The following is a 25766-nucleotide window of genomic DNA, read 5'->3' as shown; positions in this document are numbered from 1 at the left end:
CACACGCCTGCATGAAGAAATCTGACGCACAATGCATCTACAAATAAACCTCATTATGAGCGACTGCAATGTTAAAGACCAGACGCTTTATGAGTATTCCCTGTTATCATTATGACAGATTTGAGTTGCATTCACACACTGATGCTGGACATACGTTTAATTTATTCATGTCACAGAGAACATTTGTTCATATGTCAGTGAGTGGAGGAGACTGTGTGTGTTTCTGCTCCAAACCGGCACTGAAAGTATCCAGTGTCTGTCATGAAAGTCTGATTTATTCATGCATTTTCCTCTGATCAGCAGGAATCTTTTTAAAATGAACCCAGCTTGTGAAATGCTTTGAGCAGCGCTGCTCTTGTGCTGCATCAGCTGACGGTTTGTCACGTGTGCTGCTGCTGATGTTCATGTATGTTGCATTAGACTGCGGTTATTTACGGAAAGATGCTGCGTGGAGCTGAATATGATGTTTTTATTGTTTATTGCTTTTAGACTTGTTTCAGAATCCAGAATCATCATTTGCTCTCTCTCAAACATGCCTTTCTATCCTCTGTGGAACAGCAAGAGTTTTGAAAAACGTTGTTAATGGAATGACTTGCATTATATTTTTTGTAATGGTTACAGTAGGTTGCTGGCATTGTTGGTCAGTGACAGTGTTTGGACGATCACACTGACTCGCTCGTGGTGTTTCTGCAGTACATCTTCGGCCCGCGGCTGCGTTTATAATTTTAGCAGCGCCGCACAGATGGACTTGTTTTCCTCGTGTTCACTGCTGATCTCAAACTCCCTCCTTCTCTGACTTCAGTCTGATTTCTCATGTTCTGTCCTCAAGAAGAAGAGACAGGGGCAAGTTGTCACAGGCTCTGAGTCTCAGTAGTTTCAGAGGTTTTGATTGTCCAGACACATGAATGCTTGTTTTTCTCTCCAGCAGTGATTGTCTGTGATGGTTTCAAACACCTCTTTTGTGAATTCAAAAATTTGCAATGTATTTTAGTGTTTTTTGAGTGATCTTTATTAAGGGGTTGATACAGCTGAGGTTAATAATTTTACATACACATTGTAGAGTCTGAAAAATGTTAATTATTTGACCAAAATAAGAGGGATACAAAATGCGTTATTGTTTATTTAGTACTGACCTGAAGAAGATATTTCACACTTGGTTCTTGGATCCACAGCTGTGTTTTTTGTTTAGTGATAGTTGTTCATGAGTCTCTTGTTTGCCCTGAACAGTTAAACTGCTGCTGTTCTTCAGAAAAATACTTGAGCTCCCACCAATATTTTGTTTTTCAGCATTTTTTGTGTGTTTGAACCCTTTCCAACAATGACTGTATGATTTTGAGATCCAACTTTTCACACTGAGGTCAACTGAGGGACTCACATCAACTATTACAGAAGGTTCAAACACTCACTGATGCTCCAGAAGGAAAAACCATGCATTAAGAGCCGGGGGTGAAAACTCTTGAACAGAATGAAGATGTGTACATTTTCCTAATTTTGCCTTAATATCATATTTTTTTCATTTAGTACTGCCCTTCAGAGGCTACAGAAGATACTTTCACATTTCCCATAAGACAAAATAAGTTCAACCCTGATCTTCCAATTCCAAAAGTTTTCACCCCCCGGCTCTTAACGCATGTTTTTTCCTTCTGGAGCATCAGTGAGTGTTTGAACCTTCTGTAATAGTTGCATATGAGTCCCTCAGTTGTGCTCAGTGTCAAAATCATACAGTCATTGTTGGAAAGGGTTCAAATACACAAAAATGCTGAAAAACCAACGTATTTGTGGGAACTGAAGGATTTTTCTGAAGAACAGCAGCAGTTTAACTGTTCAGAACAAACAAGGGACTCATGAACAACTATCACTAAACAAACAAACACAGCTGTGGATCATTCAGGAGCAACACAGTATTAAGAATCAAGGGTATGTAAACTTTTGAACGGGGTCGTTTTTATAAATTCAATAACTATATGTAAACGTCTTTTATGTGAAATATATTCTTCAGGTCAGTACTAAATAAACAATACCATGCATTTTGTATGATCCCTCTAATTTTGGTCAAATAATAATCATTTTGCAGATCTATGTAAACTTGTGATCTCTCCTGTATGTGGTTGTTGATGGTTGATGATGTGAGCGGCGGGTGAATGAGTGTCTGTAACGAGGCCAGCGCTGACGTGTTCACGTGTGTTTTATCGACCGACCCGTCGTGTGTTTGTTTCGTTTCAGCGAGCAGAGCATCTGTCAGGCCCGCGCCTCCGTCATGGTCTACGACGACACCAGCAAAAAATGGGTGCCGATCAAACCGGGTCAGCAGGGCTTCAGTCGAATCAACATCTACCACAACACGAGCAACAACACGTTCCGCGTGGTGGGAGTCAAACTGCAGGACCAGCAGGTGCGTCTGCTCACTTACACACCACAACACACAAAACCAGATCATTCAACAACCACCACCATCATTTACTGCACAAATGACTTCTGTGCAACTCACATTTATATCTATAAAATGACATTGTTATTGATTCAAAATGTATCAGTTATGAAATTAGTTAATTAAAGGAGAAGTTCACTTCCAGAACAAAAATGTACAGATAATGTACTCACGCCGATGTTCATGTCTTTCTTTCTTCAGTTGTAAAGAAAATATGTTTTTTTAAAGGAAAACATTTCAGGATTTTTCTCCATATAATGGACTGATATGGTGCCCCAATTTTGAACTTCCAAAATGCAGTTTAACCCTTGTGCAACCGTTTGGACATTTCTGTCCTTTTCAGTCTCGTTTTTTGTGATCATTTCACCCGTGTTCTTGCCAGCTGCATACATTTTGGTGTGTATTTTTATTGGGATTTTACTATTTCACCTCCATTTCCTTTAATAAATCTATTTCACACTAGATACAAAAAATTATTACACTCAGCACCTTTTGGACAAAAATGTCCCCATTGAAACCCATTTAAACTGCTATTTTTGATCACACTGCCATTCAACTGTAAAATGATGCTATTTTTGTTAATAGACTTTCATTCTGTTGGCAAGGCTTCAAAATTACATTTTGCACCATTTTTTACCAGATGGTGCCATTTTTTCAGGTTTGGCCAATAAAGCAAATAGTCGCTTTATTCCTGTTTTCTGCTTCTGCAAATTATAAAGGCAATTGGATAAATAATGCAGCTATAATTGTGTGTGTGTGTTGGTGTGGATGTCAGAGTGTGTCTGAATGTGTGTCATAAAAAAAATGTGTGTGTGTGTTCTTAATATTTGAGAGATAAAAACAAATCACAAATCCAAGCACTGAGTTTTGCTGCCATCTTATGGGGAAAATTTGGTACTGCATCCAAACAAAATCTTCCTGAAAGCTCATTTTTGAGATATCAACCTCAAATTTGGATTTATGGCTTTGATTTTCTAGCAGGTTTAGAGTTCAACATGTTTCATAAAATATATATTTTATATAAAATATAAAATATGCTTTATATAAAAACATTTGTATAAACTTAAACCTCTATAACTTTTTTTTATTTTACTTTTTCTACTTCATCAGTAATCTACCATGGATCTTCTTTAAAATGACACCAAACTTAAGTCTGTGTTCCCAGGCTTCAAATTTTATGACAGTTTTTTGACATGAACATTTTTGTTCAATATGGACCCATGTGTAACTTTTTTTTATTGATGTACAAGGGTTAAACGCGGCTTCAAAGGGCTGTAAACGACCCCAGCCAAGGAAGAAGGGTCTTATCTAGAGAGACAATTGGTTATTTTCTAAAAAAAATCCAATTTTATATACTTTTTAACCTTAAATGCTTGCCTTGTCTAGTTCTGTGATGCGCATGCATTCTGGTTTTACACAGAGTTCACACAGAGCTAGACAAGACGAGCAGTTTAGGCTAAAAAGGTTTGGAGCCTTTGAAGCTGCATTTAAACTACATTTTGGAAGTTCAAACTTGTGGAAACCATAGAAGTCCACTATATGGAGAAAAATCCTGAAATATTTTCCTCAAGAAACATAATTTCTTTACGACTGAAGACACGAACATCTTAGATGACAACGGAGACATTATCTGTAAATTGTTGTTCTGGAAGTGAACTACTCCTTTATTAAAACTAATCAACTCATTTCAGCTCTACAGAAAACATTAGAGTCATGATTCAGATCAAGTTTTGTTCTCACTGGACACAGAAGATATTTTGAAAAATGTCTCAGTGTTCCTAACAAGAATAAAAACACACACAAATATTGTGTATTTGTAAAATAATAGTCTAGGATAGTCACACGCTGACCTTTGACCTCTGACCCGTGTGACAGGTGGTCATCAACTACTCGATCGTGAAGGGTCTGAAGTACAATCAGGCCACGCCCACCTTCCACCAGTGGCGTGACGCGCGGCAGGTGTACGGACTCAACTTCGCCAGTAAGGAGGAGGCCACCACCTTCTCCAACGCCATGCTGTTCGCCCTCAACGTGCTCAGCAGTCAGGATGGAGGTGAGATCACTGCCATCGACCTGAACAATGAGAGAGGAGTGGAATATGTGAATCAGAAAATGATTACAATTAAACTGAAATGTCTCAGCTGACAGAAAATCCTCGCTGTTCTCTTACGTAAGCAGTGAAACATCACACACACACACACAATCACATCATGTGTGTTTCACAGTCATCTGTCAAACACGACTCGGATCTCACGGATTATCAGTGTTGGGGGAAACGCATTACAAGTGAGTTACATAATCAGATGACTTTTTTCAAGTAACTAGTAAAGTAACGCATTACTTTTTAATTTACAAGAAAATATCTGATTTATTTATTTTTTCCCATTTGTTGATTGAAAGCTCTCATGTCCTCATGCTGAGACAAATCGGGAGTGAGATGTTACTTTAGTTCTAGAATAAGTGTGAACATGCATTAATTCATCTCACTCACAAAAAACAGATTGAGTATTCCTCAAAATGAATAAAAACAGTGAAATTCAACATGACGCTAACCTGCAATAATTAAATATGTTAAATAATACAAATATAATTTATGTATTTAATCCCATTTTATTAATCAGTGTCTTTGCTGCCGACCATCGATGATCCAATTCAACCATACTAAACAAGAACTTTCTTCTTCTGTGTTTTACTGTACAGACATCAATTTACTTCTCCTTCAGCCTGAGGCTTTTGGTTTGAAAGGGCTTTTATATTTGCCAAAAACTGAACTTTTTAAATAATAAAAAACAAGCCCAGCCCAGATTTAAAAAGTAACACAAGTAACATAACGCATTACTTTACATGAAAAGTAACTAATGTAATTAGTTACTTTTTTAGGGAGTAACTCAATATTGTAATGCATTACTTTTAAAAGTAACTTTCCCCAACACTGCAGATTATGTTTTAATATTATAAGTGCTTTTTGTGCATCAGACGGCTGAGGATTGTTTTGCAACAGAATTGAAAAAAAAAGTAATTGCAACATTTTATCTCTCAATTCTGACATTTTTAAATCTCACAGTTCTGCATTTACATCTCACAGACTGTAGTTTTTACGTCAGAGTTCAGAGTTTATATCATGCATACGGTAATTTGAATAAGTAAACATCAGAACTGAGATAAAAGTTGCAATGACCTCACTATGATGGACACCGACAGCGTCTGATTGAGAAACACCTGAGACGCGTCCTGTCGCTCACAGCGCCTGCTGATGGACACAGACACACTGAGCATCAACAACCCATTCAGTCTGATCTGAGGATTCAGCACGTCTGATATTCAGAGCAGCATCTGTTCAGCTGTAATTTATTTCTGTGATGCGCAGCTGAATTTTCAGCATCATTACTCATTTGCTGCTCAACACACATTTCTGATTATTAGCAATGTTGAAAACAGTTGTGCTGCACAATATTTTAGTGGAAACTGTGATGCCTTTCATTTTTCAGGATTCACAGATGAACAGAAAGTTCGAAAGAACAGCATTTATTTGAAATAGAAATATTTTGTAACATTATTAATTTCTTACTGACCCCAAACTTTTGAATGGTGGTGTTTCATGGTTTCCACAAAAATATGAAGTGACTGTTTTCAGCATTAGCCGGGTTTCCATCCAAAGTTGCAAATTTACTTTGTGCGCAAAACTGGAATATCATTTAAAACATTTGTGAATAAGCACTGTTTTCATCCAACGAGTCAAAGAAAACAAAATCATCACTTCCTGATAAACTGGCACTAAATATCACTAAGAAAAGTAGGAGAAGCCTCTGAATGTAATCATTTTCACATGTTATAAATTGCTTGCGATTCTGTGGAAGCCTGTTGAATAAAAACCACTGAATAAAAAATAAAAAAGATAATTGCGACTTTTTATCTCACAATTCTGACCTTTTTTTCTCAGAACTGTGAGAGATAAAGCACAGTTGCGAGTTATAAAGTCCAGTTTTGAGGAGTTTTTGAGGAGACTGATATGTTCACAGAATTGTGAGTTTATATCTAATGTAATTGTGACTTTATTTCTTAGAATTGTGCCAATTCACAATTCAGAGAAAAAAGTAAGAATTGTGAGATAACAATAACCTCGCAATAACCTTTTTTTAATTTTTTATTCATTGGTGGAAACGGGCGTCCGTATGATTCAGAGAGAGCGGACGAAACAATACATGCGGTCATTGTTTTTGGAGGTTTGGGAGCACAGTCTTGCAAAACAGCTCTTTGAGGCAATTATACAAAAATACTTTGACAGCAGACTTTGCTCAGGCATCTGAGAATGACCATTTCAGATGTTGTGTAATGAGATCAGTCTGATAGTTAGTTTAGTTATCCCGCCACATAACACAATCACATGACTTTTATAGTGCGTGCGGAGAAATTGATTCACAAATTCCATCTCCCATCATTCGTGTTAACCCTTTTTCGCACAATTCAAAAACCACCACGTTTTTGCGAATTAAGTTTTTTTTTTTAATTTTGGTGTGTCCATCACTTGTTTCTGATGCGATACTTGATGGGTGCTGGAAACATAGCTATTGATAACAGTCACAACAAGTAATAAATGACATTCGAAATATATTCACACAGTTGTTTGAGTGTCTTTAGACACTGATCATGGAAATAAATGAAAATATGAAAATGTTTGCATCCCATCACACATCATCACAGATCGAGACTGCTTTATTTTGCTGTTTAACACCGGAAGGTTGAAGGTTTGAAGGTTTGTCTTGAGTCTGGAGGAGCGGAAACACACACACACAGAAACGCGAGCCGCTTCCCCGGCCGTCAGCCGGCTGGTGTCACGCAGGTGTGTGTTACGGCGAGAGTAACCGGAGCCGCGGCGAGCAGGTAGAGTAGAGCGGACATGATGAGGCGCAGCTGAGCGATGATCACAGACTGGATCTGCCAGTGTTTCTGCGTCTGCCACAGCCGCTTCTTCTTCTTCAGCATGTCCTGTACGTACACTCGCTCCGTCTCTGTCTCTGTCTTAGCACTGGCTTAGTTTTGCTCCGTTCTAGTTCTCAGAGTTCATCGTCAGGCTGTTTCAGGGTCAGTGTTTGTCATATATGGAGGATTGTACTGGACGTGCAGGTGTGTTTCAGACATGGGCTTTTCTCCTTTTGGTTCTTACTTTTTTATTATCCTTTTATTATTACTGTTTTACTATCCATGGCAGAAAATACAAAAACTAAATTTCACTGTAACTGCATTTGTTCTTCTCTATAAGCTTTGCATTGCATATTAGTGTTTTTTAATGTGTTTGTTAATGTGGATTACAACATCTGAATCTAGTGCTGATGAAAATGTTTTTATACTTTTTTTTGTCTTGTTTTCAAGGAAAAATATCTAAATATTCCTAGATGAAGCTACTTCTATTGAGATGCAAAATGATGAGATTTCATGCTTTCTTAAAAAATGCAATTAATTTCAGCTTAAAATAAGCAAGCAAGCATATGTAACTGTGGTCCATCATATGCCACATTTCACACACTGTGAGAATTGAAAGTGATTAACATACAAAGGATTTAAAATAATCATAAAATAATCCAAACAGATGCATAAGGAATAACAATACAATCAAAGAATAAAATATGATTAAAAATGTATTTTAAATGTTTTAACACAGTTAAGAATACAAGGAAAACAATGTTATTATATTCAATATATAATATATTGTTAATATTTGTTCTCGTTTTAAGCTTAAACTCAATTAATGTGTTTATTTTTTATCTTTTATATATATATATATATATATATATATTTTTTTTTTTTTTTTTATGAAAACAAGTCTGTTCTGTGTTGTTGTTAGGGTGTTTGGTGTGGTTGCTAGGTGTTTTCTTCCTGTCTGATTTGAGGGATCTGGCTTAGAGTCATTCATACTAGTGATGGTTGATTTAGGAAACACTACTAATTAGTGCATATCAAACAGACAGAGCACACTGGTGCATTAATTTTAACATTAACATTAAAATTATTCGAACTATTCTGTAGCATTTTATACAATTGTTTCACAGCAGCTTCACAGTGATAAACAGGAAAATACTGATTGAGTGATGGTTCAGAGATCAGCTCTAAAAACAGTGGTGTCATTGTTGAGTTGAGGTCAGTTCAGTGTTGATTCAGTTTCATTCAGTAACTGTGTAAAGATGATCAATAATCAAAATAGTTCAATTCAGCTGTAAAGCAGCCCTGCACAAATCATCAGCTCGATTCATCTTCTGAATAGTGTTAGTGATCTGCTGGAGAGCTAAACACACACTAGTTTATGTGTATGTGTGTGTGTGTGTGTGTGTGTGTGATGGGTTCGGGTTCCAGTGTTTTTGTGAAACATGATCTCGAGGAATGGTTGCGTTATAGACGTGTTACAACATTTACCGTGATGATGACAGAGGATCTGCTCCAGGTACATGTTTCTCCAGTCAGCTTTACGTTCGACGTACGACACTCGTCCTGAATTACTGTGACATTCACTGCGGTCACTGATCGTGTTTTCATGCGTCACAAACGTGTGTTTCTGTCACGATCGCTGCAGTTAAAGTGGGTTTTACCAGCTGACTCACATACACTAGAAATCAGAAATATCAGAAATACAGTAAAAACAAAAAAAAAAAAACCAAGTTTTCTATGTGAATATCTGTTCAACTGTAATTTATTTCTGTGATGCGCAGCTGAATTTTCAGCATCATTACTCCAGTCTTCAGTGTCACATGATCCTTCAGAAATCATTCTAATATGCTGATTTGCTGCTCAACACACATTTATGATTATTAGCAATGTTGAAAACAGTTTTATTGATCCAGGATGCATTAAACTGATCAAAAGTGACAGTAAAGACATTTATAATGTTACAGTAGATTTCTATTTCAAATAAATGCTGTTCTTTTGAACTTTCTGTTCATCTGTGAATCCTGAAAAATAAAACGTATGACGGTTTCCACAAACATATTGAGCAGCACAACTGTTTCAACATTGATAATAATCAGAACATTTATTAATACTTAAACACTACTAATAGTATTAAATATTTGTGACCCTGGAGCGCAAAACCAGTCTTAAGTATCACGGGTATATTTGTAGCAATAATCAACAATACATTGTTTGGGTCAAAATTATTGATTTTTCTTTTATGGCAAAAATCATTAGGATATTAAGTAAAGATCATGTTCCATGAAGATATTTTGTAAATTTCCTACTGTAAATATATCAAAACTTCATTTTTGATTAGTCATATGCATTGCTAAGAACTTCATTTGATCAACTTTAAAGGCGGTTTTCTCAATATTTTGATTTTTTTGCAGCCTCAGATTCCAGATTCTCAAATATTGTCCTATCCTAACAAATCACATCAATGGAAAGCTTATTTATTCAGCTTTCATATGATGTATAAATCTCAATTTCAGAAAATTGACCCTTATGTCTGGTTTTGTGGTTCAGGGTCACATATGTGAAAATGATAAACACATGAGTGATCATTTGTTCAAATGGTTGTTTTATCTGTGAAGTATAATTCTGAACTAGCCATAAAAGTGACTCTGCAGCAGAAGTGTGTCTATATTTTCCCTTCGTGATGTTCACGAGGTGTCGTCTCTGACACTTGTGATCCTGCTAGTGTGAATTTGGACTCGTCACTTTTCCAAAATTGAGTTTGCACCCTTTATTTAGTAGCCCGATTATGTGGCATTTGAGCATCAGAGAAACAGCTCCAATAAAGCTTTTATGTTTCTTATGCATATATATTTTAAATAGATGATAGATTTTTTTCTATCGAAAATTCCATTCATTCATTCTTGATGAGATGCACACACACACACACACACACACACACTGAACGTGTGACACACGTGATGTTGCTGTCGTATTTCTCTAACGGTTCATGGTCTCTTTCAGGTCCAGCTGTTCAGCGTCAAGTCCAGAATGGGCCGAGTTCAGAAGAGCTGGAGGTCCAGAGACGGTGAGCTGCGCAAACACACACACACACTGCTGTAATATCTCACTATAAATGACTTACACTGTATAAATCACATTCACACGTGTCATTTACACACGAGTCTTCAGCTGAACCCTAATAAAAGAGCAGGGTTTTGTTCGGAATAGCTTATATTCACCTTAGCAATGTTGAAAACAGTTATTTTAGTGGAAACTGTGATGCTTTTTATTTTTCAGGATTCACAGATGAACAGAAAGTTCGAAAGAACAGCATTTATTTGACATAGAAATCTTGTGTAACATTATAAATGTCTTTACTGACACTTTTGATTAATTTAATGCATCTTTGATGAATAAAAGCATTAATTTCCACAGAAATATGAAGCAGCACAGTGTTTTGATGTGATGAGAGCAGTCAGTGAAACACACACACACAGAGTCGCCCTCTGCTGGTCACATGATGAGTGTGTTGTTGGCCGTTGATGTGCTGTGTCAGCTGTTCTAGCGTCCCATCATGCATCTGGAAAATTCCACATCTCTCACTGTGCGGCTCTCAAACGCTTCGGGAAACTCAAGAGGATCCGATCGATTCTCATCATATCTGATTCCTGACGCTGTCAGACTCATTACTACATCGGATATGAAACACAGCACCATGTTCCCAAAAACGAAATTCATACTTTAACTCATCAAAGATGCATCAAATTGATCAAAAGTGACAGTAAAGACATTTATAATCTTACAAAAGATTTCTGTTTCAAATAAATGCTTTCTATTCATCTGTGAATCTGTGAAAATTAAATGTATGACGGTTTCCACAAAACCAATAATTGTTTTTAAAATTGCAAATAATCATAAATGTTTGTTGAGCAGCAAATCAGCATATTAGAATGATTTCTGAAGGATCGTGTGACACTGAAGACTGGAGTAATGATGCTGAAAATTCAGCTGCGCATCACAGAAATGAATTACAGTTGAACAGATATTCACACAGAAAACAGCTGTTTTAAATTCTAATAATATTTCACAATTTTTACTGTATTTTTGATCAAATAAATGCAGCCTTAACATGAAACAATGTTAACTTCTTGACCGTCAGTGTATGTGCAGTGCATGATGGGTATGTCAGTGTGTTTCTGTGTGTTCTCGATCTCTGCAGACAAATGGAAATGCAGCAGCAGCAGCAGCAGATGCAGGCGCATATTGAGCGGGAGAGACGATCGTCCAACTCAGGTCAGACGCAGCAACACTTCAACACTGTTATTGATCTGAATAATGACACTGTAGAGCTGTAGCGTCTCTGTAGAGCTGCTTCACAGCTGAAGTGATTTCTGCGTAGCCGCTGTACTGTGTAAAGCGCTATAGAAACAGTGTTTCTGGCGTTTTCTCCTCAGGTTCCCCGTTTCAGGGTCACCCCGCGGTGCTGTCCGTAGCTCCTCCCAGTGTGGCTCCGCCTCCTCTGTCGATGGGCGGTCCCTGTCCTCCGCCTCCTCCCCCGCCTGGGCCGCCGCCCCCCTCTGCCGGAGCCCCGCCCCCTCCTCCGCCTCCTCTACCTGTGGGTGGGTACGGAGGTCACGGGGGTCACGCGCAGGACGACAGTCAAACCCCGACGGGTCTCGCCGCCATGATCGCCGGAGCCAAACTGCGGCGCGTGCAAAGGGTGCGAGATCAGCGGCGTGCGCTGTTGTTCTTCCGTTCAGTTTTACCATAAATATTCTTAAACAGTCTTTGTTTCAGAGACATAATCCATAAACCAAACTAATCAGCTAAGAGGAGAATCACAACATTACAAGCAAAAAGTGCAAGGCTTTAATAAAGGACTGAAGTGTTGAATGACTGTGAAATATTGAGATATTCATGATATTCAAGTTGATTTTATTTATAGAAACAATATATTGTAGGTTTATTGCAATATGCATAAAATAATTTAAGAGTGCAGGGAGATCACAGTCACAGACTCACAGTGCTTCATGGCGGTGGGCGGAGCTATTTTGGTGTGTTTGCTCACTGCCACTCTCTGATTGGTAAAATTTTCTGAACAGCATTGTGGGTAATGTAGTTTTTCACCTCAAATTTAGCCGTAAAATAAGCAGAATTAACATTACCACATGTCTTCCATGAAAGCATACGCCATCAAATAACAGTCTTGTAGCTCATGGTCGGCCCGTCTTTAGTGGTTTTATAAGTTATAGTTAAAATCCCTATGAACAAAATATATGGAGTTTTTGCTTCTGGAACCAAACCCAAACCAAAGATGTTCAGCAGAATCATTTCATAGTGACTTCAAACATGATTAAAAACCCATTAGATTGTAATTTATAATAAAAAAAATATTCACTGAAAATTTCATATATACTACTATAAAAAAAATCTTTAACATTCATGGAACCACTTAAGATTCTTCATAGAAAAAACGGTTCTTTTAAGATGATTAAAATGTTCTTCACACAATGTTTCTTTCAGGAACTGATCACTGACGGGTTCTTTTGGAACCAAAAATGAATCTTCCATGGGATTTCTGTGAGAACACACATTTTTAAGCTTTTTGAGAGTGTTGAGTCATTAGATTGATTCAAGTTGTGAATCTGAGGCTGTGAGTATTTTTCACCGATTAATTACAATGAATCAGTTAGAGAGTCATTTGTTCATGATTCAGACTCCACTGTTCACACTAAACACTCTTACAACTAGACTTTGTTGAGTCAGCTTAAAATAATGTTACCCCACTGCCTTAAAATTTTAAGTTCAGTCAACTCAAAAAAGTTTAGTCAACTTGAAATGTTAAGTTGTACTAAGTGACAACTTAGATATTTGAGTTGATTCAACTTAAATTTTTCAGGCAGTTGGGTAACAAACCCAGCTTTGAAATTTACCAAACCACATTTTTTGTTTAGTCAACTCAAATATCTACGTTGTCACTTAGTACAACTTAACAATTTAAGTTGATGACTAAACTTGAGTTGACTGAACTTGAAATTTTTAAACTATTTTAAGTTGACTCAACAAATTATGTTTTATTGTTTTTTGCATTGAATCCTTCTGTCACCTTAAAGCTTCTTGATAGTGGAAAAAGACTCTTTAGGTGATTAAAATATTCTTTACACTAAGAAAAAAAGGCTTCTGATCATTGAAAGGTTGTTTGGGAACCAGAAATGGTTCTTATGTGAAGCTTTATTTTTAAAGAGTGCAGAACACGATCTCCAAAAACACATTTTACACACTGCAAAAAATGCTTTTTCTTACTTAGATTTTTTGTCTTTTTTCCAGCCAAAATATCTACAAAATCTTAAATCAAGAAGGATTTTCTTGAAAATTATGAAGTGAAAATTATTGTCTTGTTTTAAAAAAAAACAAGTGAGTTTTTCCTTAGAACAAGTCAAATAATCTGCCAAAAAGGGGTACTCACTTCATTTTGACTTGTTTTCTCTGAAAAGAAGAACTGTGTAAGTCAGATGATCAGTGTTTGTGCTGTGCTGGTTTGTCTGCAGCCGGAGGAAAACTCTGCGTCCGGAGCCAAAAACGAAGCCAATCGGACCAGCGGAGGAAGCGGAGGTCTGATGGAGGAAATGAACGCGCTGCTCGCACGCAGGTCAGACACTCAACACAGTAAAAGAGCTCTTCTCTTTCTCAATCCGCTGTGATTGGCATGATCCCACTGAATTCTGGACAGGGAAATGATTTGTGCCTGAAAACACACGTCTGGTTCAGATTCTGTATTACAGTTACAGACGCATTTGAACAGATTAATAAATACGCGCACGCTTTATTTCTCGTGACAGACGGAAAGCGGCAGATGAAAAGAAGGATGGAGAAAGCCAAAATGTGAGTACAGAGCTGATGGAGATCATTGTCTGTGTTCATCTGCTAATTGTGATTTTTGATTGAGTTTTAAGATTTAATACACGTACACATTTGATCTGAAGGTGCATATATGATACTGACACTAAATTAAACACATTTTATCTGATGTTCATGTATATCAGCACTGGAAAACAAGACAAAAATACTGAGGAAGAGATTTGTTGAAGATTGTGTGGTTAAATGATTATCTTTGATAATATTTTACATCTGAGAGTTTGATCTGACAGAAGCGTGTGAATGTGAACGGCTGTTTGTCAATCAGTTGTTTTCTGTGAATGATTCTAATGTTTTTCAGGATGATCCCGCGTCCCGTGGACAGAACGCCGCAGGTACGGTGTGTTCGTTATTTTCATCTAAATGAGAGCAGTGCAGTAAATGCAGCGCTCAGATGTGTTTTATCAGGTGAATGTCGATGGTAAAGTCGGGTTTGGTTCATGTCGTCCTGCAGATGGTGCGAAGAAGCCGTGGGACCGAGCGAATTCGGCCGAGAGATCATCACTGGTGTCCAGGTCAGAAACGCACAACATCACACTAGAAGTCTCGATTCAGTCTTACTTCAGTACAAACATACTGGATTCCTAATGGACTTAAAGTGATAGTTCACCCAAAAGTGATCATTCTGTCATCATTTACTCTCCCTCGTATTGTTCCAAACCTGTATGAGTTTCATCCTTCTGTTGAACACAAAAGAAGATATTTTGAAGAATGTTGGCAGACAAACAGTTTCTGGTCTCTTGACTAACACAGTATTTTTTTCCCCATACTGTGGAAAACAATAGCAATCAGCAACTGTCTGATTACCAGAATTCTTCAAAATATTTTCTTTTGTCATAAAACTAAAAAATCAATCAATGAATCATTATAACAATCATATTATTTATTCTAGTCAGCACTAGTCAGACCTAATTAGCACAACTAAGAGTGATTAATGCAGACATTAAACATGTTTTGATATGCAAATACACATTTATTTTATTACCAGAACTTATTATACATTGTAAAAAAAAAAAAACAAAAAAAAAAAACACAATTTGTTGAGTCAACTTAAAATTAACCTGCTGCTTTAAAATTTTAAGTTCGGTCAACTTGAAATGTTAAGTTGTGAAAACTTAGATATTTGAGTTGACTAAACAAACAATTTGGTTTGTTAAACTTAAAGGCTGAGCTTGTTACCCAGCTGCCTTGAAAATTTAAGTTGCATCAACTCAAATATCTAAGTTTTTACTTACTGCAGCTTAAAATTTAAAGTTGACTGAACTTAAAATTTTAAGGCAGCTGGGTAACAAAATAATAATAATTGTTTTTACAGTGTACATTAACAAAACACTAAATTTTTAATATACCAAAATATCAATTTAAGATACTAAGGAAGCCCTTAAAGTAAAAAGAAAATTGTGACTTTTTATCTCACAGTTTGGAGTTTTTCCTCACGGTTCTGAGGAATAGAGATTGTTGGAAACAAAAATAAATTGCTAGATGTAACTCAGAATTCAGAGAAAAAGTCAGAATTGCAAGGGGAAAAAATAATTTTGAGTTTACATTCTGAGAAAAAAAGTCTGAATTGCAAGAAATAAAGTCTGAATTGTGAGATAAGTTGCAATTACCTTTTTAATTTTTTTTTTCCTGTGGCAGAAACAAGTTTCTATAAGCCACTGATAATTCAAGTGTGTATAAAAATTAAAAAATATATATATTTAAAAGTGAGGGAAAGCAGTGGATGATCTTCAGTGTGTTTGAGCTGAATGGTGTGATCTGTTGTGATTAATGCAGTGATTCTGATCGTCTTTAGGGTTCGACCCGTGGGCAGCATCAGCGACTCAGACGCCTTAGACTTCGACAGAATGAAACAGGTAAAGAAGATCCGTCTGAGAGACTATTACAGTTTTTATTAACATTTTAAAAGATTTTATTTTTAGATTTTTATTTAAATTTTAGTTCATATTTTAGTCATGCAGTTTATTGTAGTTGCTTTTAGTCAAGTATTTTTTTAACATTTGATTTTTAGTTGCTTTACTACATCAAGTTAAAATACTTGTATTTAATGTTTTTAATAGCTTTAATTGAAGTTTTAGTCGACTAAAATCACCCTGATTCAATCGCTTTAATTTCAAACGATGTTTTAATTGACAGGAAATCTTGGAAGAAGTCGTTCGTGAATTGCACAAGGTGAAGGACGAGATCATTGATGGTATGTTGTGTTGGTTTATTCAGCTTCCAGCAGAACACGACACCTGCAGCACCGAGAGTTCGATTCCCATGTAACGCAAGAACTGAAACGATGTAAAATGTGTCTCTTCAATTTGGATAAAAGCATCTGCCAGATGCATCAGTGTAAATCGACGCGTTAACTTGCCGTGAGCAGACTGTAATGCAGTTCTGTCCTGAGTTCAGTCTTTGAGCTGATGATGGAGCTGATAATATGTTGTGTACTGTGTAATGCACTCAAGTGTTTTCCGACTCTAATGACTGCGCTCTGCTTTATTTGCAGCCATTAGACATGAACTCAGTAGAATCAGCACGACATAATGTCCATCCCGCGTCCTCCCGAACCCCTGCAGATCCTGCTGTAGCCGATCAGAGCCGACGGCGCACGTTACAGCCGTATTAAAGCGGACGGACGGACGGAAGGACGGCGTCGTCGTTTTAACACGTCTGCAACGTTGAGGAACCCTGAGCTTAGATGTGATGATGAAGGAAGGACACTTGCACTGATCTTACTGTTTCTGGTGTTCGTTGGTTTTGGTGGCAGTCTTTTCAAAGTCTTTTGCAGAAACTGAAGAAAATACAACAAACATCTGGAGTCCTTTTATTTTGTCTGCATTATTATTGCTATTATTGTTATTATTATTATTATTTTAGGTATAGCTGTAGTAGTAGTAGTGTTTTCATGTAGGTAGAGGTAGACGTAGGAATTAATAATAATAATAATGATGATGCTAATAATATCTTTTATATTTTTATTGTTTTCATTTTCCTTAAGATTCATCACAAGCACATTTCTCATTACCTCTGTTTTTTACGTGTTTTTTTTTAAAATCCTTTTTGCCATAATGACGTATTGAATCACCGAGCGGGGTTTTTTAATGCGTTTGACGACGCGTAGGCTGTTCTTGACTTATTATCTAATGAACAAACATCACACACCAGAGTATTTGTGATCATGTTGTTAATAAAATGTTTATTGGCTGCGAGGACATGGTGAAGTATTGTTCTGTTTTATGATTTCTCTTTTTGACCAAGTGCTTCCTGGTTTGAAAAAAAAAATAATAAAAGATATACATGACATTTAAAAAGAAGTGAAATAAACTGTGAAGGATGTGTTGGATTGCGGAGCCGGTGTGTTTCATATGCTTCTGTGTTTCAGATCTTCATTTTTCAGATGTGACAAAAACACATCTGTTGCTATTTATAGAAAACCTGCTGAGATGCATTTTCAGTTTAGAAAACGATTACATTAGAAAAACAGACCTTAAAATATAAATAAGCATATTATCATTTTATGTGACCCTGGACCACAAAACCAGTCATGAGGGTCAATTTTCCAAAATTTAGCTGAATAAATAAGCTTTCCACTAATGTATGGTTTGTTAGGATAGGACGATATTTGGCTGAGATACAACTATTTGAAAATCTGGAATCTTAAGTTAAGAATACTTAAGTTTTGATATATTTACAGTAGTAAATTTAAATAATATTACTGTATACTAAATTTTAAAATATGAAAGCTGAATAAATAAGCTTTCCATTGATGTATGGTTTGTTAGGATAGGACAACATTTGAGAATCTGGAATCTGAGGGTGCCAAAAAATTTAAATATTGAGGAAATCACCTTTAAAGTTGTCCAAATGAAGTTCTTAGAAATGCATATTACTAATCAAAAATGAAGTTTTGATATATTTACAGTAGTAAATTTACAAAATATCTTCATGGAACATGATCTTTACTTAATATCCTGATGATTTTTGGCATAAAAGACAAATCAATAATTTTGACCCAGACAACGTATTTTCGTCTATTGATACAAATATACCCGTGATACTTAAGACTGGTTTTGTGCTCCAGGGTCACAAATAAAAACCATATTTTAATATATTCAAACAACTCTATTTAATTATATTCACTATAGGAGTTTCCGGTGAAATTAATTTTGAGTTTAGAAATGACTTAAATGAGAGAATTATAACTATAAAACAAAATATCCGAACAACTTTCCATAAAAATATAAATGCTATTATATTTTAATTTTAAATTAATAATACTTATTTTGTCATTAAAAAACAATGACCTATGCACAATTAACACATTAAAAGGTAAAAACACATAAAATACACTAATATATCAATAGGAATTTCTGGTGAAAACTATTTTTAGTTTAGAAAACTTGCGTGAGAAAAACCCACAAACTTAAAAAAAAAAAAAAGATATTTAAAATCATATTTTGCGTAATTAAATTCTGTGAAAAAACAATAGAATACAAATGCATTAAATATTATTTTAATATATAAATAAGGTGATATATATTCTAAATGTAGTACTTTATAAATAACCGACATGAGAAAAAACAATTAACGTTAAATAATAAAACAATCAAAATTATTTTAATACAGTCAAACAACATAGTATACAGTAAAATAATAACAAAAGACAAATTGAAAAATAAAAACAACACAAATATAAAATATAAATTCATACTTTATTATATTCAGACAACATATATATATATATATATATATATTTACATTTACAGTGAAATCTTGAAATAATAGTAATAATTACATAAACACAATAAATACATTAAAAGGTACAAACAACCAACCTATGAAATAAAATAAATTCATATTTGTGACCCTGGAGCACAAAACCAGTCATAAGTATCACGGGTATATCTGTAGCCAAAAATACAATGTATGGGTCAAAATTATGGATTTTTCGTTTATGCCAAAAATCATTAGGATATTACATTATATGAAGATATTTTGGAAATTTCCTGCCATAAATAAACCAAAACGTAATTTGGAGGTGATTTTATCAATATTTTGATTTTTTTTGCACCCTCAGATTCCAGGTTTTCAAATAGTTGTATCTCGACCAAATGTTGTCCTGTCCTAACAAACCATACAACAGTGGAAAGCTTATTTATTTAGTTTTCAGATGATTTATACATCTCAATTTAAAAAAGACCCTTAAGACTGGTTTTGTGGTCCAGGGTCACACATGGCCTTAGTGTATTTTCACACAGCTACAGTCACCTGCGCGTGTCCGCCAGCGCGAGCCCGAGCGGCTGTCCTCTCGCGAGATTTTGTTAGTGGAGCGTAGTGGCGACGTGAACTGATGTGAGAAGTGGAGAGTTATTTGTATTATCGGAGTGTGTGCGCCGTGCGGGTACCAGGGGGGTGTGCGCGTGTGTGTTTGCGGGGCAGCGAGCGTTCCGTGCGTGCGAGCGAGCGTGCGTTTAACGCAGCAGCGAAGGCGAGCGAGCTGGCGGACTTCAACATGGCATCCGGCGAAACGCTGTACATCGAGACGGACGGCTCGGAGATGCCCGCGGAGATCGTGGAGCTGCACGAGATCGAGGTGGAAACGATTCCCGTGGAGACCATCGAGACCACGGTGGTCGGCGGCGACGACGACGACGACGAAGACGACGACGACGACGATGATGATGATGATGATGATGATGAGCACCAGCCCATGATCGCGCTGCAGCCGCTGGTGACAGACGACCCGAGCCAGGTCCATCACCACCATCACCATCACCACCACCACCACCAGGAGGTGATCCTGGTCCAGACCCGGGAGGAGGTGGTCGGCGGCGACGAGTCGGACCTGCGGGCGGACGACGGCTTCGAGGACCAGATCCTCATTCCGGTGCCAGCGCCCGGCGCGGAGGAGGAGTACATCGGCCAGACTCTGGTGACAGTCGCGGGCAAGAGCTCCGCGGGGCGGCTGGGCAAGAAATCGGGCTCGGGAGGCAAGAAAGCGGGCAAGAAGAGCTACCTGAGCGCGGCCGAGGCCAGCGGGAGAAAATGGGAGCAGAAGCAGGTGCAGATCAAGACCCTGGAGGGCGAGTTCTCCGTCACGATGTGGGCTTCGGGTGAGTCTCCTTCCCTCGGAGTCCCGGGCCCTCTCGGCAGGGCGTTGTCCGGCCGCAACGCGTGCCGCTCCGCGAGCGCTTTCTGCGCCTTTTCGCGCCGGGAACGCGGCCGCAGCCGTCCGGTTGTTTTTGTTTTGAACGGAGGCCATGTTTTCAGCTGGCGATGGGCGCCGCCATGTTCCCCGAGTCCAGTATGGCGGCCCGAAAAGATGGCGACGGTGCGGCGGCTTGAAGATGGCGCGAGTGCGCTGCAGCTGCTGCGGGTAGGCCGCGGGAGCTCCGCGCGACCGTTAAAGACAGTTAAACGCTCCGGCGGTTTGAATTTCGCCTTAAGCGGGAAGCGTTCGCGCCACTTCGGATTTAAATATCAGTGGGACGGTTATTTATTTTTTTAACGTTTGGAAATCAAACGAGCTCGTAACGTTACTGCTGCGTGAGCGTGTGTTAACTAGCACTGCGGGACTAGTTTAGGGTGGTTAACTCATGTAGATGTGCGAGTTCCAGCAGAAATCGTGTGTTTATTTGGGCCTTTGGTGTTTTCAGTCGTTGTTGTTGTTATTGTTTACACTGTGGACCCGGATGTTACCGTCGGGGCGGAAACACTGTATAAACCTCTGATTTTCGTGAGCGTTAACTCATTTGAACCCGTCTGTGTTTCAGATGACAAGAAGGACATCGATCATGAGACGGTGGTGGAGGAGCAGATCATCGGGGAAAACTCTCCTCCGGATTATTCCGAATACATGACGGGAAAGAAGCTCCCGCCCGGCGGAATCCCGGGAATCGACCTGTCAGACCCCAAACAGCTGGCGGAGTTCGCCAGGTCAGAGACGCTACTCAATCTAACCAAATAAAACCGACAGAACTGAGTGTTTGTTTGTAGTGGGTGTGTATATCAGAGTCAGAAATGACACACAGGTTGTGTTAAAATGTTAAAATGTGAGAGGAATCCGTGAAATAAGGTTTGTTTTGTAATGTGTCAGATCAGTATTCAGTGTCAGTCATTACATGAAAACACTTTCAGCACCAGCCTGACCACTGATCACATTCACAGCGTTTCTGAAGGTGTTAAAATCACAGCAGAAGATGTGAAATTCACAAAGTCATGGCATTTAATGGTGCATGAACTGCAGGAAACTGTTTTTTAGTTCAAATGTCAAGATACGTTTACTAGAGATGTACAATTAGGTTAATGAAATATTGTTTTCTGACAAAACTGAACAAATATCTGTCAGTGGGGAATGTTCTTGTTTTAATCACAAACTTTTTATTAATCAAGACTTATTTTTGTCATTTAGCATCAGTGTGTCTTGATTTAACAATCTTTAGACATTTGCACTAGAAAACAAGACAAAAACACTGACTTTGTTTATTTGATTGTTTTTGTGTAGTTTGTATTTCGATGGTTCAAATGAAACTTTAATAGTCAAAAAAACATGTCAAATCAATTCATGAAACTTTAACAGTTCAATAATTGATTAAAATCATAGGAAATATCCTGATGTTTCAGTGACAACTGTCTGACGGAAATGGATGAGTGTTTTATATAATGGCAGTGAAAACAAATCTAGATGTTTATTTCTGACCCTGATGTTGTGCGTGTGTGTGTATTAGGGGTGTAACGGTACATAAATATGACGGTTCGATGCGTACATCGGTTTTAACATTATTGTTTGTTATAGGGAAAATCTTATGCTTTAACCTGTGTGGAGCCCTTTTACATTATAAGTTTACAATTAACAACTTAAACCAAACTTAAATGTAATCAACACTTAACTTAAAAAAAAAAAAACGTGCTAACATATCGTTTGCATATAATGCAGTTTTTAACTTATAAATTATACAATTTCATTTTTTCAAATATTTTCAATTAAACAGTGGCTGTCATAACATGTTTCATAACCGATTGATTTAAACATACATTAAATAATTAAGACTAACAGGTAAAATCTAATGAGTGTTTAGTGTAATATTTTGTGAAATGCTCTTCTCCAGACTTCATTTCTCTAGTGAACTATTGAGCTGTGGACACCGTAGCCAAGGCTTGTGTTTATACCAGCACTTTTCTGTGTTTATACAGCAATTTGTCATGCCACATCAAAAACTGTCAAAATGCCATTTATTGTTTGAATTTCCTGGGGGAAAAAATGCTGTACTTGTTCGGTACACATACGTAACGAACCAAAAAACCCATAGCGAAAATTTTCAATACAAATACGTGTACCACTACACCCCGAGTGTGTGTGTGTGTATTTAAGATTATGTGATCTCTGTTGATATAGTGCCAGTGTCAGTTTCATTGTACTTCCTGTGAAAATGTAATTTTATTTATATACATGTTTATGGCTTGTTTGTTAAATATGCATATGTTTAGTTGATGTGTTGAATATTGATGCTGTGAGGACGTTGTGCTGATATGATGAGACATTTACTGTGTTAGTTGTTTTATTTCTCAGCCCCTTCAGTAACAGCAGAGCTCATTTTGCTCGTAGCCCCGTTCGGTGAGTTGTTATTAACAGCTGTTATTGGTCACTGGAGGGTGTCGGGGGTCACCGGGTCACTGCAGGTGGAAGTGATCCGATTGTCTGCCGAGTCACTGATCTCTGACGTCCTTGTGTCGATCTAGGATGAAGCCGAGGAAGATCAAGGAGGACGACGCGCCTCGAACGATAGCCTGCCCGCACAAAGTGAGTGAATCCGTGCGTTTGTGTTTAACGGTGGGAGGACTCGAGCGCTCCAATCCAAATCACACGCTTCTCCTGTGTTTCTGACAGGGCTGCACTAAAATGTTCAGGGATAATTCAGCCATGAGGAAGCACCTCCACACTCACGGCCCGCGGGTTCACGTGTGCGCCGAGTGCGGGAAAGCCTTCGTGGAGAGCTCCAAACTAAAGCGCCATCAGCTGGTTCACACCGGAGAGAAGCCCTTCCAGGTACGTCACACTGGAAAACACTCTCATGATTTATTATGGGAACGGGAGCCAAATTGAATTTAGACGAGCGTTGCCTCCATGTCTAGACTAATGCTGGAGGAGCTAGAAATATTCCTCAGATGGCTGACTATGCAGTATATGCCTAGAGCACTAAAAACAGTTTTTTTTTTTTTTTTTTTTTTTTTTTTTTTTTCTTAAATTCAGGATTTAATTTTAATTTTCATGTTTCAGTGGTGAAGTTAAATTTTAATTAATCAGAAAATGTAGCAACCATTTATTTCCCAAGTTTTCTGTTGTTGTTGTTTTTTTTGTTTTTTGTTGCTTTTTAGTGGTTTAATTGTATCTTAAATGAAACATGAAATACATTTTATTTTTTTTTCTTAATTTCAGAAAAAGTGTCGATTTTAATTTTCCTAATTTAATGGTTAAATGACATTTTATTAATCAGAAAATCTGGCAACAATTTCTTGTTTGAGTTCAGAAAAAAAAAACGTATTTAGGGCCCTTTGACTTGTTTTTTTTGTTTTTTTTGTCTTTTTGTGTTGTTGTTTTTTTTTGCTTTTAATGATGTAATTTAATTTTAAATGAAATAAGAAATGCATTTTATTTTTTCTTTAATTACAAAAAAAAATGTTTCACAGTTTTCACAGTTTAATGGTTAAATTACATTTTAATAATCCAACAATGTAGCAACAAATTATTGTTTAATTTCAACAAAAAGGAAAAAAATTTTGGGCCCTTTGACTTTTTATTTATTTATTTATTTATTTTTTCATTTTGTTTAAAATGGTTTAAATTAATTTTAAATTAAATATGAAATACATTTATTTCCCCCCCCCCACAAATTTTAATGAAATTAATAATAATAATAATAATATATTTTATTAAAGAAATATTTTCTTTCTATGTAATTTTTCTGCTTTCCCTTTTTAAATTCTGTTTTAATGGTTAAATTAATGTCTGACTAATTGAAATCACAAAACCGATACTTTTCAATAATTTAACGATCCAGAAACGTGTCCAATCAGATGAGTTTATAAAACTTGACTGTTTTCTTTTTTTTTTTTCCAATCGTGGGGCCATATGGAATGTGTTATGTTTTCAGAAATTCTGTGTTGTCAAAGAAAGATAGTCAAGTGAAGCATGAAACATTAACAACTGAATTAATTTTGTAAAATATAATCCAACAGTTGCACAGCAGAGACTTAAAATAAGTATGAAAGGTTGTTTAAAAACAATAATATTATTATTATTATTATTATTATTATTATTACTTCTGAGATGTACATTCTACTGTAGTATGGTTTTCTATTTCTTTTATAATTAGTTGTGTTGTTGTAGTGAAGGTGTTTGAGTATCTGCAGCTGGTTTTCCTGATGTTGTTTAATGTTAAATTGTCATGGTGATGGCTGTGAGTCAGTGTTGTCTTGTGCTCTTGTGGATCATGATGTGCTTTCTCATCTGTAGATTTGAGCTCTGAATGGTTTGTGGGCCGTCGAGAGCGTCTCTAACTGTTTCTTTTAATGGTTTTCTCCGTCTAGTGTACGTTTGAGGGCTGTGGGAAGCGTTTCTCTCTGGACTTTAACCTCCGGACGCACGTCCGGATTCACACCGGGGACCGGCCCTACGTTTGCCCGTTTGACGGCTGCAATAAAAAGTTCGCTCAGTCCACCAACCTCAAATCACACATCCTGACACACGCCAAAGCCAAAAACAACCAATGAACTGTGGCGGCGGCGTGTCCTAAGCATCTTAACACTGGAGACGTGAACCCGTGCTCTAGTTCTCTTACACGGACTCGAAGGAAGCGCCACGAACGGTGGCCGTGACTGTAAAAGACTGTAAAAGCCCTGCATTCAAACCGACTTCATAACGCAGCTCCGTCGGGCGAGGAATCGAGCCGAACTCCTCGAACCCGTCGACGGACGATGCTTTTACCACAAAGACGACAAGCGAGAACATGGGGACTGTTGCTTCATTCTTTTCCACTTTTACTTCGGTCTCTCTGGTCTTCATAGATATATAGCTTTTAATTTTCTATTTCTCCGAGTGTGCATATTGTACACTTATTTTTGGGATATGCTTCGTAATGCGACCTGTGATCATGAATAATCCCTGAGAGTTTCTGACGTGTTCTTCACAGACGGGGTGATGATATTAGTTACTGTAAGCGACGTGTGCGTTTCTTTCTCCTCTGTTGTTTTGTACGGTCGGCGACGGGCGGACGCGTGCGGAGCGGCTGTCGTGTCGATCTGCTTTAGTCATCAGTTGCTTTTGTCCTCTATCGTGTCACGTGGGACGGACGTATTAGTTCACTTTTAAAGCACCGGTCAGTCTCACCACGGTAAACCGCAGTGTTAACTGTCGTTTTTTCTTTGTTAGAATGTATTGTAAAGGTCTAAACCATGAACTATCCTTTGTTGATATTTACACCGATATTTACACCTCACCTGTATTTCAGCAAACTACAATTAAAGAGGGAAAAATCTC

At 37.4% G+C, this 25766-nt stretch overlaps 2 protein-coding genes across 5 annotated transcripts in view; both read left to right on the top strand.

Moving 5' to 3' along the window:
• The window catches only part of evlb (Enah/Vasp-like b), a 35985-nt gene extending 18412 nt beyond the window's left edge, over nt 1-17573 (top strand). For all 3 annotated transcript variants that reach the window (XM_051139357.1, XM_051139356.1, XM_051139355.1), the window contains exons 2-13: nt 2224-2392; nt 4304-4481; nt 10349-10412; nt 11547-11620; nt 11782-12047; nt 13876-13976; nt 14167-14209; nt 14544-14577; nt 14697-14757; nt 16038-16098; nt 16379-16436; nt 16737-17573. In XM_051139357.1, coding sequence (XP_050995314.1) covers nt 2224-2392; nt 4304-4481; nt 10349-10412; nt 11547-11620; nt 11782-12047; nt 13876-13976; nt 14167-14209; nt 14544-14577; nt 14697-14757; nt 16038-16098; nt 16379-16436; nt 16737-16774 — 1147 coding nt within the window. In that variant the 3' untranslated portion in view covers nt 16775-17573. The remainder of the gene's footprint in view (nt 1-2223; nt 2393-4303; nt 4482-10348; nt 10413-11546; nt 11621-11781; nt 12048-13875; nt 13977-14166; nt 14210-14543; nt 14578-14696; nt 14758-16037; nt 16099-16378; nt 16437-16736) is intronic.
• A 1899-nt stretch (nt 17574-19472) lies between these two features.
• On the top strand, nt 19473-25766 carry yy1b (YY1 transcription factor b). 2 transcript variants are annotated; one of them, XM_051139111.1, is made up of 6 exons: nt 19473-20343; nt 21004-21166; nt 22800-22844; nt 22970-23030; nt 23118-23276; nt 24818-25766. In XM_051139111.1, the coding sequence occupies exons 1-6, from the start codon at nt 19743-19745 to the stop codon at nt 24998-25000; spliced, it is 1212 nt and encodes a 403-aa protein (XP_050995068.1). In that variant the 5' UTR covers nt 19473-19742; the 3' UTR covers nt 25001-25766. The 2 variants fall into 2 exon arrangements, with proteins under 2 accessions (XP_050995068.1, XP_050995069.1); XM_051139112.1 differs by lacking the exon at nt 22800-22844 and having other exon boundaries at nt 19477-20343.

The sequence above is a fragment of the Labeo rohita genome, chromosome 20 (assembly GCF_022985175.1).
Source record: "Labeo rohita strain BAU-BD-2019 chromosome 20, IGBB_LRoh.1.0, whole genome shotgun sequence".
Lineage (NCBI taxonomy): Eukaryota > Metazoa > Chordata > Actinopteri > Cypriniformes > Cyprinidae > Labeo > Labeo rohita.
This window is presented reverse-complemented; position numbering and strand designations above follow the sequence as displayed.

Bases quoted from the DNA above. Each gene is read 5' to 3' on its own strand.
- yy1b (XM_051139111.1), top strand. From the start codon at position 19,743: ATGGCATCCGGCGAAACGCTGTACATCGAGACGGACGGCTCGGAGATG. The intron at 21,167-22,799 runs GTCAGAGACGCT...TTTATTTCTCAG, and splicing joins CAGCTGGCGGAGTTCGCCAG to CCCCTTCAGTAACAGCAGAG. The intron at 23,031-23,117 runs GTGAGTGAATCC...TGTTTCTGACAG, and splicing joins CGATAGCCTGCCCGCACAAA to GGCTGCACTAAAATGTTCAG.